At 56.4% G+C, this 16,660-nt stretch overlaps 1 protein-coding gene across 1 annotated transcript; it reads right to left on the bottom strand.

Moving 5' to 3' along the window:
- Positions 1-10,209: 10,209 nt before the first annotated feature.
- FOXJ1 (forkhead box J1) lies at positions 10,210-14,952 on the bottom strand. Its single transcript, XM_074889011.1, has 2 exons — positions 14,432-14,952; positions 10,210-11,846 (listed from the first exon to the last, which is right to left on the bottom strand). The coding sequence occupies exons 1-2, from the start codon at positions 14,933-14,935 to the stop codon at positions 11,058-11,060; spliced, it is 1,293 nt and encodes a 430-aa protein (XP_074745112.1). The 5' UTR covers positions 14,936-14,952; the 3' UTR covers positions 10,210-11,057.
- Positions 14,953-16,660: the final 1,708 nt, after the last annotated feature.

Here is a 16,660-nt window from a genome sequence, read left to right as displayed (position 1 = left end):
CTCTACCCCCGTTCTGCATGCATTTTCTAGAAAGAAAGGCTACCACCGCAGGGAAGCTGCCATCTGATCTCTCTTCCAGCATAGGTGGGGGTGGCTGGGTTTGTCACATGCTGGGGCAATTACAGGGTTCTGCGTCTCATAAACCATGTCCAGCCTGGAGCAGGGAGCTGGGTTTATCAGTACAGACAGTCCCAGCCTCCCGCCGTCTTGTGCTGCTCTGAGGCAAGGCTGCTGCCACGCAGCCTGTTCCCATCCATCTTGTCAAACCACCCCAGGCTCTGGAAAGGAGCTGAAACAGCCCGAAGAGCTTCTTTTGTTCAACAACTTCAGCGTGTTTCATAACCCACCTTATCATGCTGCAAACAGCTGTGCCTGGGCTCTGGCTGTGTGAGGGACGAGGCACAGCCGGGGCGCTGTGTTTTCTATGGGTGACATTGCCCAGCCATGATTGCCTGCTCGTGTTTTGTGGGGACACCTGCTAGAGAGGATCTTGTCCTTTGGGTATAAGAGAGAAGGTCCCTGTCCAGGGTCAGTACCCAGCGCCTCTTGTGCTTTTTCCCACTGGGCTGGTGTGATTGGGAAGGTTTTTTTCCCTTGTACAGCAGAGCCATCTCTTTTTAGAGCACTCTTACCCCCCCATTCAAAGGGCAGTCAGAGCCAAAAGGAAATCTCCCCTCACTGAGCGTGGGGAACAGGTATCTGTGCTCCCCTGAATAGTGCTGTCTATCTCCTGAAAAGCCAGCGAAAAGGCTCCCTCACCCCCTCATAGGGTGACTGAGTCCTCAGAGCAAAGAGGGGGAGCTGGGATAGAGGCACCCAGCCCACATCCCAGCTGCCAGCTGGGGTGGTAAAGTGTGCAGAAAGTCAGTCTGCCAATAAATAGTGTAAAAAGTGCCCGAGTCTGTGTAAACACGAGGTGCAATGCCACATCTGAGGGGAGGCAGCAGAAAAAACCTGGCTTACTGGTCAATGCAAAGAGTCAAAGCAGCAGGGGTTACGTCTGGTAAAAGGAAAAAGAAAGCGTAGAAACACTGCAGTTTGAACGTGTGTTGAAATACAGTGCAAAAGGGCACAAAGCACACCTGGGATCTCTAGGCTGTAAATACACCCCCCAGCTTATTGCTGGCTGTTTCTCTGGCGGTGGGTACAGCTGGCGGAACAACAGCTCCAAGACAATCCTGGTCCTGCTGCCTTCCCGCCAGAGCGCCACGGCCGCGCGGCTCTTCCCGCCCTGCAAACCGCCAGCCGCAGGGTCCCCGCAAGCCCTTGAGGAATTTCTTTCTGTGCTGAAGCTGCCGCAGCAGTTGAGAAGTGAATGTGGTGACTCAGCAGTGGCTGCAGAGGAATGCTGAGTCACCCTTTGCTTCCCCCTCCATGAGACAGAAGAGGGAGAAAAGCCCCTTTTTCTCCCCTGGAGAAGCGATTTTCATCCAGGTGGCTGAGCTTACTATCAGCATGGGCACAGAAGGCAGAAAATGCAGCCAACACAGCTGAATAAGGATTGCATCCTCAGTGCAATGTTCTGTTGGGGTTTTGGTGCACTAACGAGAGAGCTAACGAGTCCCTTTTGCAGTATTTGCCAAGCAAAGCTTGTTCCAGTGCTCCGAAACCCAAGACACAGGATCAGATCGGAGCCCAACACCTTTGTGGTGTGGAGGCTGTGGGGTTCGAACGTCATGACCCTGTTGTTCAGCAACAGGAGTTTTTGCTGCCACAGGCATGAGGAAGTGGCTCCTGTTTGTGGAGACGTGACAGTCGCTTCTGTCTGAGGACAAGGTGTTCAGGGCGTTGGTCATTGAAAACGCTGCAGAAAAGAGAATCGATCTGATTTGTAGGTGGGGAAACTGAGGCAGAGAGGGGCTTTGCTTTGCCTGCTCAGGGCTTGGCTCCGAGTCACTGGAAAGACCCAGATATTCCCCAGATCCATATTTCTATTGGCTGCCTTTATGGTGGCAAAGGTCATTGCAAAAAAGGTGTAATCTTGACAAGATTCGGATAAATTCAATTAATAGTAGCTCTCAAAGCAGGGACTTTCTGTCCCCTGCATTGTAGCTCGCTACTGCTCACCACAGGAACAGTTCCTGCTTTAAAAATAGTCATTTTATTGCAAAAAATGAATTATGCCTACCCTTGCGTCCCACCAGCAGGGTTAATCTCACTCCTGCACGGAGGGGACAGTGGGGACACGACGGGACACGACGGGGCAGCAGCGCTCCCCGAGCCGCAGGAGCTGCCTGCGAGGCACACAGCGTGCGGTGGCGAAGGCAAAACAAGATTAATACAACCAGGAGCCTCCGAAAGGGCTTTGCATTTGATGTGAGAGAGGAGAGAGATCAGAGTATGGAGTAGCTGGGATTAACATAAAATTACAAAACTTTCATTATGGGCTGAAGGGCCGTCCTGGGCTGTGTGCCCCCATGGTGTGACCTGCCAGTGCCCCAGGCTGCAAGAACGCGTGGGAACACCGTCGCCAGTGGCACTGCCCTCGCCTCCTCCCCAGATGCAGCCTATTCTGTCTCCTCTTAGGTCAGCCGGATAGAAAAAGCGATTAATCTTTAGCCAGATTAATCTTCAGCCAGAAAAACCAGGAGCTCTGAGCTGGCTGAGAAATCCCCAACTTTCCCCTCCAGGTGGGGTTAAAAGGGGAGAGCCCCTGAAAGAGGGAACAAGTGCACAGACAGGGCTGTTACCGTGCCTATGAACTTGAAGGGATGAGACAGGAACTAAATCCACCAAAGGACTTTGCCTCCCTGGTAATGTTTCCAAGCTCTACTGGCTTCGCTTTGATCCTGACCTGGGTCCAGAGCATTGCAATGTGCCATAGGGATGCACAGTGCTCACGGAAAACCGGGTCCATGTGGGACAAGGGTTGATGTTTGGGCTCCCTGTATGTCTGGGCTTCCCAGACCTTCCCCTGAGGCACTGAGGACCACGCCAGCCTCACTGCTCCAGGGAAAGGATGTGGCATGGCAGCAGTGGCACTGAAACAGCGCCCAAGCAGTCGCCTAACGGGGAATCCCTCAACAACCCTCTCTTCTTGCAGGAAGGGGGTTCATGGGGATCAGCCCCTTGAAGGCTGGCCCCAAAAGTCCCCCAAGCCCTCACCCATTGCATATACAAGCTGTGCGCTCCCTCCCTCTGGATTTATTTGCAGAGGGAATTACGGTCCTGCTGGGAAAACCTCCCCTGTGCTCTGATAACTGCCTGCATAGCCAGCTCTAAATGGCTTTTTGTAAAAGAATGACCAGGATTAACGAGGTTCCCCTCGTCACTGTTTACTTAGTGCTCCGCCAGAGTGGGGGGAACAGGGCAGAGACCCCTTCCTCCTGCTGAGCCCCTTGGGACACCAAGGAGCTGATACATACTGGAGACCAACATGGTGCCACCCAGCACATGGCCGAGCCCTTCCTCATCTCCCTAGAGCAGCGGCTGAGGTTCCCAGCTGGGTTTGGGATGGGTGGGATGTGTGTGCGTGCACCAGGAGTGTTGGTCCTGCAGACAGAGAAACTACAGGGCACTGTATTTCGTAAGCTGGGGGCCGGGTTGGGGACGATGCTCATTTTCTCTCTCTGCCACGTTGCTGGGGAAGGAAGGGGGGTGTTTGCCATGCGGGTCAGCATCGGGCATGCGTCTCCCCACGTGACGGGAACAGGGAGGCCATGCAGGGCTGCAGCTGGCCCTGTCCCCTCCACAGGAATGCGCTTGGTGACCCCAGGGCTGGCGGGGAGCTGCCTGGCGAGGCCATGGGGGTCCGCCAAGTGGTGCTGGTCCAATGAACCCCGCTCCTGTGGAGGGGACCCTCCTCTGCCATCCCTCTCTGCCTGCAGTGGGGGTCTTGCCTTCGCCTGCTGCACTCTGGGGGGGCTGGAGCCGCCGCAGCTGCCTTGTCACTGCACTGCTCCAACCTTTGGATGTTTGTACATTCCTGCCTGTTAATGTGTCTTGTACGGGCCAAAAGCCACCAGGATGGAGTGTTACTCCCCCCCAGCACCTGCAGGTCTGCTCCCTCTGTTCCCCAGCCAGGAATTGGCACCGACCCCATGCTGGGTGGGAGCATGCACTCCCCAAAGGAGCAAAAACAAATCCCTGGCTCATGCTCAGGCAGCTATGCCTGCCTCTGCTAGGAGCGATGAGCATTCCACCCCTCAACACCAGTGAACTCAAAATGCCCACGGAGCTCCCAGGGCAGATGGCAGTCGCCTCTCCTGCTCAGGCATGGGGAGCAGGAGCGCCGTTTTGGAGCAGAGCCGCGCTTCCCTCTGCTGCCAGGCTGGCACACCGCCCGCCAGCACAACGCCAGGCCAAATTCTTTGCGATTTCTAGGTCAACACCCGCCTCTCATAATGCCCCCGAGCCCTCCCGCTGCCTGCGCCGGCCTCCAGCCCAGCGGCCCCTGTGTGCAGGATGGGCACATCCCTGGGGATCTGCACCCAGTGTCCCCACACTGCTCAGCCCAGCTGGCCTCATCCATAACCCCTGGATATTTGGGGCTTATGCCCACGTTGCCCTGAATTGGGCCATTCCCCAAATGCACCTGCTTGCCCTTGTGCTACCTTTGCTGCCCAGCTCCGCCGCAGCAGCACCAAGGGGTGAACTGTGTCTGCAGGGTGCAGAGCCTGCCCCTGCTTGTACTTTTTGGCAGGGGGTGGGGGGCTAAAGGCCCATCCACTGGACTCAGACACCAAAGGAGGTGTTTGCTTTGGATTTCTAAAGCAAGTTTCTCACTGTCCTGATGGCAGTGAAAAAAAAAAACACCTCAGGACATGGGATGGCCCTAATGCTCCAAACCTGGAAATAAATCACCTGAAAAAACAGCCTTTGTAAAGAAATCATGGTGGCCCCGGTGCTTGTTTGCAAACTGGCCAAGTTTCGATCTTGGCGTGACGTGGTTTCCCAAAGAAAGAGGCAATATTGGCACTGCTCCAGTGGCTCAGCCCCTCTGCTGCGGGGGCTGGATGCATCCCCCCCATCCGCGGGGGCCGCTTGCAGTGACATGGGCTGAGCTGGAGGAGCAGGAGCCCTGTGGGGCTGGGACATCCCTACCCGGGCACGCACTGGGGGGATGGCAGGGATGAGGAGGAAGGGGCAGCATGCCGAGTGTCTCCTCGTGACGGCATTTACACAGGGGCTGTTGCATTGTGGCTCGGGTGAGCGGCTGCCGGCACTCCCCCCACCGCAGGGCAAGCCCCGGCCTGCCGGTGCATTGTGCCAGCCACGCCGCCGGGAACGGCCGCTGGCAACGGCCCACTGACCCGTCCCGGGGCTGCCTGAGGCGCAGAGAGAGGCAGGGAGCTTTGCCGGGCGGCTCCCCAGTGCCAGAGGGTGTACCCCCCATCTGTGCCCTGAAAACACAGCTGAAAACTCAAGAGTGCACACATGCTCCCGTAGCGCTGCCCCAGCATTGCTCTGGGCTGGATGTGGCCCCCAGCAGAGCCCCGGTCCCCGCAGAGGGACCTAACCCAGGTTCAGCAGCATGAGCTGGGGAGCAGGACCAGGGGTCGGGGCACAGGGGGATGCCCAGAGCGTGGGGGTTGTCCCCACAAGGTACTTTGGGTCAGATAATCAGGTTCTGGTCCATATCAGACCACTGCCTTGCCCTGCCTCAGTTTCCCTATTAGGATGCTGTAAACCACCCAAGCTATGCGAATGCCACAGGCCCCACAGGGCTCTGCTAGCAATGCAAAGTCACTGCTGGAAAAACAGAAAAGGGGCTTTCAGTTTTCAGAGCCACCTTTCCCAGAGCCCCTGCAACCCCCTGAAAGGTGTTTGCATCCAGCTTGATCCCTCCAGGCAAAGACATCGGGGTCCAGCCCTGGGGCCTGTCACAACCTGTCTGGGGTTTGCTATGGCACCTCCATTCCCTCAGATGGAAAACCCTCTAAAAATCAGTGTCATAGGGGCAGGGAGTCCCTGAGCCATCCCCAAGCTCTGTCCCTCACTGCAGGGCTGGGGGCCAGGCTGCCCCGATGCCACCCCCACCCCTGTCCCGTACCAAGGGTGGAGCTCCTCGCCCAAGTGTGCTTCCCATGAGATTTCCCATCCATGTGAACTCCTGGATGCACGTTTGGGAACCTGTTTTTTCCCAAACTTTGGAGGTTCATTCATTGCTATGCAAGGCGAGTTCATTCCCTACCCTCCTCCATCCTGTTTCCCCCTTCTTCCCCCTCACCACTCTGGCCGTCCCAGCCTGGGACATTAAAATGGGCTGAATTTTTCACGATGGGGGGGGGGGAAATCTGGGGTGGAGGGAGAACCCATGAGCTGTGACCTCCTCCAAACGCACAGCACCAAATCCACACAAGAAAAACAAAAGGCAGGGAGATTAGCATTTCCAAACAGAGCAGAGATGGCCCCAATCTTTGAGCTGTTTATTCTAAGCGTTGATTTTCAATATTTAGGATGATTAGCAAGTGAAAGCCGGCTGTTGCCAGAATGGCTCCATGCCAGCCCCGCACTCAATGGAAGGGAAAGAAAGACTCGGCAAGAAAAGGAGAGAAAAGAAGGGCTTATGTGTATATTTTTTCCCCCTCTGTGAGCGGGAGATTGGTTTGAGGTGTCAGTGTTTGCCCATCAGGGAGGGATGATGGATGAGGGGGCTGGGGGAATAGCAGAAATAAATAATAAAGGAATAATTGCCATGTGCTTGATAACCGGTTGGGGAAGGACCTGGTGGGGGCTGTGAAGGCTGACTTTGCAGAGAGTTTTTGGAGTTGGGCACTTTCCAGACCTGCTTTGGTGGGTGCTGATGGTGGGATGCCCGAAAACGCAGCTGGCTCTGGGCTGCAGTGGTTTGGGTTTTCACTGCATGGTGCTCTGCCCACACATAGGGCAGGGGGGACGCTGCCAACTTGGGGGTCCCCAACACATCACCACCCCTGTGCCAGGCGAGCCAGGGCAGCCCGCAGGGCTGGACCAGCCCCAGCCACAGGCTGCAATCCCGCTGCCACCGGCAAGCCCGGGCAGGCCGGGTGCTGCCGCGTCCCGACCTCCTTCCTGGCACCGCACTTCACCCCGAGCACATATGGGCTTTGTGTGGGCAGCAGCGTGGCGTCCTGCCTGCCTCCATGCCCGCGGGAAGCGATGCTCCCACCCATAGCACCCCTACTTGTGCACCTCATGGCTACTGCTTAAAAACTACGCCCCCCCGCCCCAAACCATCTCACTGAAAGAAAAAAAAATTCACATCCAAGTTGGTTTTGTTGCTTTCAGAAGCTGAACAAAACCGAGGTTGTTTCAGGCCTTGCCTGGTGCCTCCTTTATATTCACCCTTTCTCACTTTAAAACCCTCAACTGGCTCCAGCAGCCTGGAATATTTTTTCCTGGCAAGGTAATTTTTTTCAGTCCTCTTGCAGGGTGGGGATTGCTGGGGGCTCCTCTTTTTCCAGGGGGTTTAAAAACAGAAACTACACACTTGTGCCTGGCAAAACAAAGTAAATAAGTGGACCGAGGCACAAAGAGGCTGCCAGCTTTTTGCAGCCCTGCCAGTGCCACCACTACTGGGGGGAAGTAGAGAGCAGGTCCCCAAGTGCTACCAAGGGGGAGATGAGAAGGAGAAGCCAGGACAGGGAATTCCTTATCACCTTTTAGGGTTCATGGCCCCAGGCTGAAAGGAAAGCCTAGATCTGCTTCCAGAATTCCCCCCCAGACACATCAAAGCTGTCCCCCACAGGGATAACCTTACCTCATCCCAAGGGCTGCATCCTGCCCTCCCAGCACAGAGCACACACGAGCCAGAGCCAGCCTCTGCAGTGAGCTCAGCTCTTATTTTGGGTTGAGATGGGCCAGATTTGGAGAAGCTGTGACCACTGCAGAGCAAATGGGCAGCCCTGGGGTTGACTGCTGCAGTGCCTGGTGCCGATGGGATCCAGTAGATCACTGGGGAGGTGATAGGGTGCTCCTCATGTGCTGGGGAGACAGGAAGGGCTGTGTCCCCAGTGCAAGAGGGATGGGACACCCTGGAGCGGGTCCATCTGAAGCGCCAATCTGGATGAGCTGCAGGCAGGGTCTGGAGGGGGATCTCTGTCCCTGGGGATGCTCAGATGTGACAGGGGGGACTGGGCAGCCACCGAGCAGTGGCCAGACCACCCTTCTCCAGAGTCCCCTTCCAGCCTCCTTCTCCCACCATCCCAGTGGCAGCCCTGCCCCACAGCTGTGAGCACAGAGAGGTGCCCACAGCCCGGCCCAGGCCAGCCTTGCACCCAGCCCCTCATCCCTGAGCCAACCTGCCCTCCCCATGGGGCTCCCCAAACCTACTGCCCCCAGACCCGCCACCCCCCCCCCCCACCTGTGCCAGGTGGGCTGGCAGCTGAGTGTACGCTGCTTTTCCTCCCTGCCTTGGCAGAGCCCAACCTCAATGTAATTGGCCTCACGAGGGCTTGGCAATTCCTACAGCTTCTGTGCAGCTTCTCTCACCGCCCTGTACCCAGGAGGGCTCCGAAGCCACTTGTGTTTCTCAGGGCATCCACAGAGCTGGGTGGAGACGTGGCACAAGCAGAGGGATAGTGCCAGGCACGCACACCATGTCACCGCCAGGAGCTCCCCGCAGGGGCAGGGAAGGATGCTCCAGGGGTTGGGAGCAGCTCCCAGGAGTCTGGACAGCGGGCACAGCCACCCTTGTGCCACACAGGCAGTGTGTAACCATTGCCACGCAGGTGGTTTGTGCCTCAGTTTCCCTGCGGAGCATTGCTGTGCCACCGTGGAGGAGGGGTGATAGCACCCATGTACCAGGGCTTGGTGTGCAACCAGGGATGGGCTAGTGGAATGTCCCCTACTTCCAGGGAAGAGGGTCAGACAGAGCCAGGCGGTGCTGGAAGGAAACAAGGAGGCCTAAGGGGGTTTTCTTCTTCATTGTTTTTTTTCTTTTTTTTAAAATTGGTAAATAACTTCCCGTGAAAAAGGTTAAATGCACACGTATCTCTGCAGTTCTTCAGCATCAGTATAGAGGCCCCAAACCAGAAAAATATAACAAGAATAAAAAGCAGCATTGCCAATACAGAGATAAACATCTACACCGACCCCCAAAGCCCCCCAGAGACACTGCCCTTGCTCCCCAGCCCCAGGACACCATCCCCAGCCGTGCATGGGACTTCAGATTCTGGTATGCAGGAAAAGCAGCGTCCCCAGCCCCAGCTCTGCTGCTTGCATGAGCTGAAGATGTTGGTTCTCAGCCTGCCCCACGCTTTACTGGGGGGATGTGGGAGCTGCACTCCCACCTCCACAGCTCCAACCCTCTCCCCGAATTCGGATGCAAATTACTCCAAGGGTAATTTTTTTTTTTTAAGCTTGTTATAGTGCACCTATACTCTTGCTAAATTATAGGACCTCACATTGAAGGTCCCAAGTGCTTTCGTCACCAAAAAAGAAACTTTACAATCTTCAGGTTTTTGGCAAGTCTAAGACACGCCACGAAAACTACAGCTTCTACTTATTCCATTAGGTAATGGATGCTCTATCTCTAATAACCTACAGCGAAGGAGAGGTGAAGAGTCCAGTTCTCGAGGGCTTCAAGTCCATTTTGGCAGAGTTTGGCTCCACTCCCAAAATGTTTCTGAGCTACTTTGCAGAGACCCTGCCACGCTCTTGCTGCACACCAAGCCAAAGGGCCAAAGCTTCAGTTTGTGTCAGTCCCCCCGGCTCTCCTGGCTGACGAGCTGCTCCCAAAGAGATGGGACTTCATCTGTGCTGCGGTCCCCAGGCCCGTCTGTGGCCTGAGCTCCTGAATGGAGCCTGAATGTGGATTTCTTCCCTCTCAGTCCCACCTGGGAGCATTCGTTGTGGAGTGACCTCATGGCCACCACCTGATGGCCATGCCACAGTGTTTTCCTTACAGCTCTCCCAAAAGTGCACCTTGAATCGGGGTCCTGTGTTGCCCTGGATGAGCAAAAGAAGTGGAAAGCAGCGGTCTCGGACCAAAACAAGGGAGAGGGGCTATGTCAGCTGCTGAAAGACAGAGAGGGTTGATGCTTGTCTAGACCCTCTAGCAACTGCAGGGATGATTTGGGGTACAAAAAGGATGAAAGCTGGTTCTGAGAGTGACCAGGTCCTGCATCCTTAATGAAGCCTGTTGCTGCTGCTGCTGCTTCCCTGACCTTGGGGTCTGTGTAGGGATTTCTCTCACATCCCACTCCTCTCCCTGCTGCAGGTTTTTCAGCAGCTTCTTGGGGGTTTTTCCCCCCAGGTCTTAAATATCTTCTCACAGAGGCACTACCACCAGCGCTGATGGGCTCAGCCTTGGCCAGCAGCGGGGCCGACTTGGAGCTGGGGAAGCTTCTAGCAGCTTCTCACAGGAGCCACCCCTGTAGCCCCTTGCCTGCTACCAAAACGCCGCCACACCAACCCCACCCAACGCCCAAACTGCATTTCCCCTAGCGTCCCGCTATTAAGGGATGCTAGTGTTAAAAAGAGAGGTTTCTTTGAATAGATCATATTTAATAGATTAGAGAAAAACAAAAAAAAAAGCAAACGTGCTGAATTTATAAACCTTTTCTTCTTCTCTAAGCATAAGTTGGGAGGGAGGTTGAACTTGGGAGAATCCAGAAGGGACTCCTATCTACTTGCTAGCTAATTATCACACTATACCTACCAACTACTCTAAACAGAAAAAGGAAAGAGAAACAGACAAACGGGGAGGGAATTGCACTTAGCCTATCGAGTCCCAAACCACCAGGAATCTTGTGTCTTGGATGGGATTTAACAGGTGCTCTCCTTTAGCCCTGAAGGAACATATGTCCAGCCCATGGGAAAAAAAAAAAAAAAAAGATAATTCACATTTTTTACTTTAAGAGTAGAAAAATAAGTAGTGTTATATTTGTTCTTTTGAGGAAACTCATGCACTAGAGACTGCTGATGTGTCCTTTAAAGATATAGCAAGCAGTTCTTGTGGTGGTATTTTTTTCTCCCCTGGTGTTTCCCCCCTAGTAAATCATCTGACAATGAAGCTGGTCAAAGGCAATGTAGATGTCTCTGTCTCTGGAACATCTTGTCCCTTGGGAGTGCCAGCAGCACGGGGAGGAGCATCCTCCTAAAGTCTGTGTGGCCTTTGAAGGGTGTCTGGCCTCTTAGATGAGAGATGCCAGACTGCTCCAGTCACTCCCATCCGCTGGCAAAGAGGCATCGCTGAGGTCAAACAACTGCTCAATGTTGACAGAGTTGGAGAGGTCATCTTCTGTCTCTTCATCCCAGGGATGCTGCAGGAGGGAAGTGGCCATCAAGGTCTCACCAAAGTCAAGGTTGCTCTGGTTGGATTTGGTGAACACCTGCTCCTGCCCCTGGGGACACTCAATGTGCTGCCCATCTCCTGTCAAGTCCAGGTTGACTGTTGTGGGGTTGATCGGAGGCGTGAGCTCCAGATCGTCAAAAAGGGAGAATTCCCCATTCAGGCTGGTGTCAAAGATGGCTTCCCAATCAAAGTCCCCTTTCAGTGATCCCAGCTCAGTCTGCTCATCCTGGCTCAGCAAGGCAGAGCTGGAAAGCCGAGGCACCTTAGCCACTTGCTCGAGTGAGGGCTTCTTGCGCTTGCGCCCTGCTGGATTGGAGTTCAGGTTGCTGGTGACATCTTCAAACTCTTCCAGCAGCTGCTGTGACTCCACGTTGAGGTTGAAGATGTTCTTGGAGGCGGGACCCGAAGCAGCTGGGCTGGTGACGCACTGTGCTTCTGGCTGGGCTCTTTCGGTGAAGGCCGGGTGGAGCTGCACTGGGGTCATTCTCCGCTTTTTGGAGGCACCATTCTTGAGCCGGTCCGCGTATTGGGGGTCAAGCTTCCAAAACCCACCTTTCCCTGGCTCACCCTTCTCCCGAGGCACCTTGATGAAGCACTTGTTCAAGGACAGGTTGTGCCGGATGGAATTCTAGACCCAAAAGAGAAAAAAAAACAAGGCTGAATGCTTGTCTGCTGCTGCAGCCACTACCTGTGTGCAGAGGCTGGTGGAAAAGGCCATTTTCAGCAAGGATCTTTGGGAAAAAGCAAGCAGAAACAGCAATGTCAAGCCATCCCGGGCTACATGCCCAGCAGAAAGTCCCCTGCCCTGAGTCACTGGCAGTTTTCTTGCCTCTTGTCTGCTCCAACCAGAGGTGGCAGGAGCCAAGGGGGTCAAGCGAGGACTTGCCAACCAAGAGGAACTTTGGGGCAACTGTCCTTGGCTGTAACTTGTGACCATGGGGCCTTGGATCATGCCGAGCACTGGCAGGACCCAGCCAGACTTGCTCCAGGTGTGGAGCTAAGCTGGAGGAGGGCGGGTCCTCCTCCGTGGCTAAGGAAGGAGAGGAGGGTCTTTACACTGCTGTGGCCAGGACCCCATTACAAATGGCAACACATGGCAGATGGCATCATCTGGGTCCTCCTTCAGTCCCCCACTTCATCTGCACCTATTGTTAGTGTTGAGGGGAAAAGGCCAAAAAATAAGCACCATTCCTCCCCACAGCCAGGCTGACCCAAGCCAGATGGGCAAAACTGGAGAGACACAAGGGCTGTTCCACTGCAGCCCCGTGTGTCCCCAGAGGTGCATCCTGGCCTGGGGAAGCTTGGTGTGGAATCACTGCATCTTCATCACTGCTCAAATGAGCTGAGGGGGGGAAAAAAAAAAAAAGGAAAAAAAAGAAAAAGAGGACTTTCTGCTCCCGTCGAGTTGTTCTGACAACATGAATATGCCTGGAGTGATGTGAATAATCAGAAAGGAAACTCAGTTATTGGGTAAATAACCCAGTGTTGGACTCCACAAAGCCAAGACTGTATTAAGAGATTGGATATGGTAGAGGTTTTTTTTTTTTTAATGTTGCCTGGATATCTTTATGCTTATTCATCCATAATCCGTAGTGCCGAATAGGAAAAACAAGGCTTGAATGCTTAGAGCTGTTGAAAAACACACGAGCGCACGCGCACACACACACACACACACACACACACAACAAAACCCTCCTCTAGGCTGAAGCTCCTTGGGTGTGTTGGCTCCTCTCCAAAGCACTCAGCTCCCACAGGAATATATCCATCTCCCCCTGGAGTATGGGTGGCATGACCTTTCCAGGCTGTCTTCACGTACGGGAATCGGGATAGGGGATGAGAACACAGCCTTGAAAAGACAGAAAGAAAAAAAAGGAGACAGAAAGAAAAAAAGACAGAAAGAAAATAAAAGAGACAGAAAAAAAATAAAAGAGACAGAAAGAAAATAAAAGAGACAGAAAGAAAAAAGAAGCAGCAGGAACACAGATAACCCTGCAAACAATCCAGGCTGTGGTAACTCCAGATTTACAGTTTCACAAAGTTTTACAAGGGTCAGAGACTTGCAAGCTGAATTCTCTGCTCCCCATCTGCCCTCCCCATGCCAAACTTCATTCAGCCTGGGCTGCCCTCCATTATCACCCGGTCAGAGAACATATTTATCATTCCTGCCTGCAAGAATCCTGTGAACCCCCTGCATCCCTGCAGAGAGGGATTGGAAACCTTCTTTCTTTTTGGAAGGCACCCCGTTAATTAAAACTGTGGTGATTCTCCAGCCATGAGTTTGCAGGAGAAAGTCAACCCGCTGGCACACAGCTCGTCCTCCCTCCTCGCTCCCCTAGGTCCCCCCAGCACAGGGGAGGCCAGGGGACCCGGGTGGCCCTGGAGAGGAAGCGGAGAGTTCCCTTCCCCGTGATGGGCTTCAAGAGCTGCCAGAGACCCGCCTGCCTGGGGAGAAGGTGGGCAACACCTGGACAGGGGGGTTGCAGTGGTTTTGCCCAGCCCTGCCTGGGTGAGCCCCGGCCGCCGGGATTGCCGGCACACTGCGGATTTGGGCTGGGAATAACCGGAGCGGAGGGATGAGCCACCTGGGTCCCTCCTGCCCTGCCGCATCCTAGAGAGCGTCACGTGCCGAAGGTCCCCTTGCATGATGGAGAAGGGCAGCGAGCCAAGGTGGCTGGGAAAAGCCCCCAAAGCTGGTGAGCTGCGGGGCTGTCCCCTACTGCCTGGGGACACGCTGGTGCTAGCTGGGGACAGCAGCCCTACGGGCCCTCTCTCGGGCTCCCCTCTGAGGCCTCCCCAGCTCGGCACAGTGATGGAACCTCCTTTGCCTGTCCAAAGGGACAGACCTGCCCTCTGGCCTGCTTGGAAAGCAGCAGCACTTCTGCTCGGAACCTGCCCAGCGAGGGCTTTGTCCAACAAGCGGCATCTCCCTGGGGATCCTCTGCTACACCTGGTCCTCAGCACCCCGAGATGCTCGACCTGGTGATTTCGTGTGTGCTCAGCCTCGAGAGACCCAGCACCCCATGAGAGTTCCAGGAAGGTGGAGCTGGGGACAGTTTCCCGTTACAGCCCTTCCCCACTGGCTGCCGGTGCCGCTCTGCTCCCAGCGGGATGCAGTATCTCCACGGGAGCTTGCCTTGCCCGCTGGAGGCTGTGGAAAGCCCTCCCCAGCCCTGCGGGCAGAGAGAACAAGCAAGGGGTCTCCACATCTCCTACCTGCCAGGTGGGATCAGCGTGTCTGAAATAGCAGAAGTTGTCAGTAATCCACTTGTAGATGGCAGAGAGGGTGATGTGGGGCCTATCGCTGCCTTCCATCGCCATGCAGATGAGGGTGGCATAGGAGTAGGGCGGCTTGACGTGCGGGTTGGTCTTGTAGTCCACGTCGTCCGCGAGCTGAGGGTGCGTGGCCATGGCGTGGTGTGCTGCCCTTGAGGTGGAGGAGGAGATGGGCTTGCAGGGAGCGTGGGGCATGCCCATGCACGCCGGGTCAGCAGCCAGGGGCGAGCATGGAGCGGCAAAGCTGGGGATGCCGTGACCATCGAGGGGACCTGGGCCACTGGGGCAGCAGGAGGACTTTCCCATACTGGTGTTCTTGATTGAGAAGTCCTGCAGCCACATGAGGCTGGTCAGGCTGTCATCCAGTTCATACGAGTCCTCCATGCTGTCCGTGTTCCTGTTGTTTTTTCCTGCCCGCTGGCAGCTCGGCCACCCCTCAGCCATGGCTCAGCAGCTCTTGCCTTGACGGGACGCACGTCAAGGGGAGGGAGGGGACGGGGCAGATCCTGCAAGAAAAACAGGGAGAGGCTTGAGGCTGCCTGAGGTGCAGCCGCTCTCTGGCAGCCGGGCAGGGCTGGGCACGGCTGCTCCCGCTGCCGCTGGCTCAGCCCCATCCCCGGGCTGCTGCACTCGGGAGCTGCAACACCTCCCCCGGGGGTGCTTCAGCGGCCCTGAACCTCGGGGAAATGCCCTCAACCCGCCGTGCCCCGGGCTCACCCACACCCCGCTCGGCTGCCGCTGCCCAGCAAAGCCTTCGGCCGAAGCAAAATTCAAAAACAAACAGCAACAACCCCCCCACCCCCCAAAAAAAAAACCAACCCCACAGTCCAAATGCAGCCCTGCCATGCCACGAAGGGAGGATGTTTCTCCTCCCCGCCGCTAGCAGGACAAAATCTCAGCACCCGGCACCTCCGCCAAGTCCCTTCAAGTCCCCCCTCCGCTACCGACTCCCCCCGCTTTCCTGCTCTTTCTGCTCCTCCCTTCACCCGGTGCCCCCCCAGCAGCCCGGCCCGGGGGGGCGCGGGCACACCCCGAGCGCACCCTCACTCCGAGCGAGCCGGCAGACTGAGGCTTCGCTTAGTGCCGGGCCCCTGGGGATGTGGCTTCTGGCTTTTGTGCCGGGCTGGAAAGTCGAAATCCCGGCTCTGGGGGCCAGGGGAGACCCCGGCCGGCGCCGAGGAGCCGCGCACCGGCTGCGCCGCGGCGGCTGGTGGGGTTCCCCGCTTGGAATGATGCCGGGCTCAACCGCCTCGGGGGGGGGCGGGCGTGGGACCACCTGCCCCGCTCCCACCAAACGGCCTGTGCCCCTTCAAATTAAGGCTCAGGGCAGCGGCAGCTTGGTCCCCAGTGTCACCCCCCCTCCCCTGCAAACTCCTGCGCCCTCAGGAAGGGAGATCCCAGGAATGCTCGCGGAAGAGGGCGGGGCGGGAGAGGCAGTAAGAGTAAAATGCGTAAAAAGAGTAAAAAGCGTAAAAAGGACAGTCCGTGCTCTCCCCCCACGCAAACCTCCGGCCCCTGCCAGCCGGCATCGCCCGAGCTGCCCGGCCGAGCCCCCGGCAGAGCTGTCCCGCTGTCCCACCGCCCTCCCCAGCCAGCCCGCCGCTCCCCGCCGCTTTCGGCCACCGCTGCCGGCCCTTACCCCGTCCCAGCGATGGCCCCCAACTTCCAAACGTCAACCCAGAGCACGGAGATGCAAAAAAAAAAACCACGCTGAGGAGAAAAAAAAAGCCAAAAATCAAAAAAGCCGCAAATGCGGAGTGGGGGGGCTGGCGGGAGGTGGTCGGTGCTGTCCCCGCTCAGGTCGCGCTGCTCCCGGCGCCGGGCCCTGCCGCCGAGCCGCCGTGATCTCCCGGCCGCTCAGGGGCCGCCGTTAAGTACCGGCTCCCAAAGGCTTCCCGCGTTGCCACGGCGACGCTCCGCCCCGTAAACAGCTTCCGGCCCTGCCATTGGTCTGGGCGTTGCCATGGGGAGCTGGAGGGCACCTGCCAATCTGGCTGAGACGGGGCCGTCTGGGGACCGGCCCCGGGGTGGGGGAGCCCCTCCTGGAGGGGTCGGACGGGCAGGGCTGGGGGACCCAGGGATGCGCCGGGGGGCCCGCTGCTGCAGGGGAGCAGAAATTTCTATTTCGCTTTTCAGCAGAGCGATACCCAGAAAACAATCCCAATCCTG

This window comes from Strix uralensis, chromosome 19 (assembly GCF_047716275.1).
Source record: "Strix uralensis isolate ZFMK-TIS-50842 chromosome 19, bStrUra1, whole genome shotgun sequence".
Classification (NCBI taxonomy): domain Eukaryota; kingdom Metazoa; phylum Chordata; class Aves; order Strigiformes; family Strigidae; genus Strix; species Strix uralensis.
This window is presented reverse-complemented; position numbering and strand designations above follow the sequence as displayed.

Excerpts from the sequence above, each read along its gene's own strand:
- FOXJ1 (XM_074889011.1), bottom strand. The coding sequence starts at position 14,935 with ATGGCTGAGGGGTGGCCGAGCTGCCAGCGGGCAGGAAAAAACAACAGG. Across the intron at positions 11,847-14,431 it reads ACGCTGATCCCACCTGGCAG|AATTCCATCCGGCACAACCT; the intron begins GTAGGAGATGTG and ends TTTTGGGTCTAG.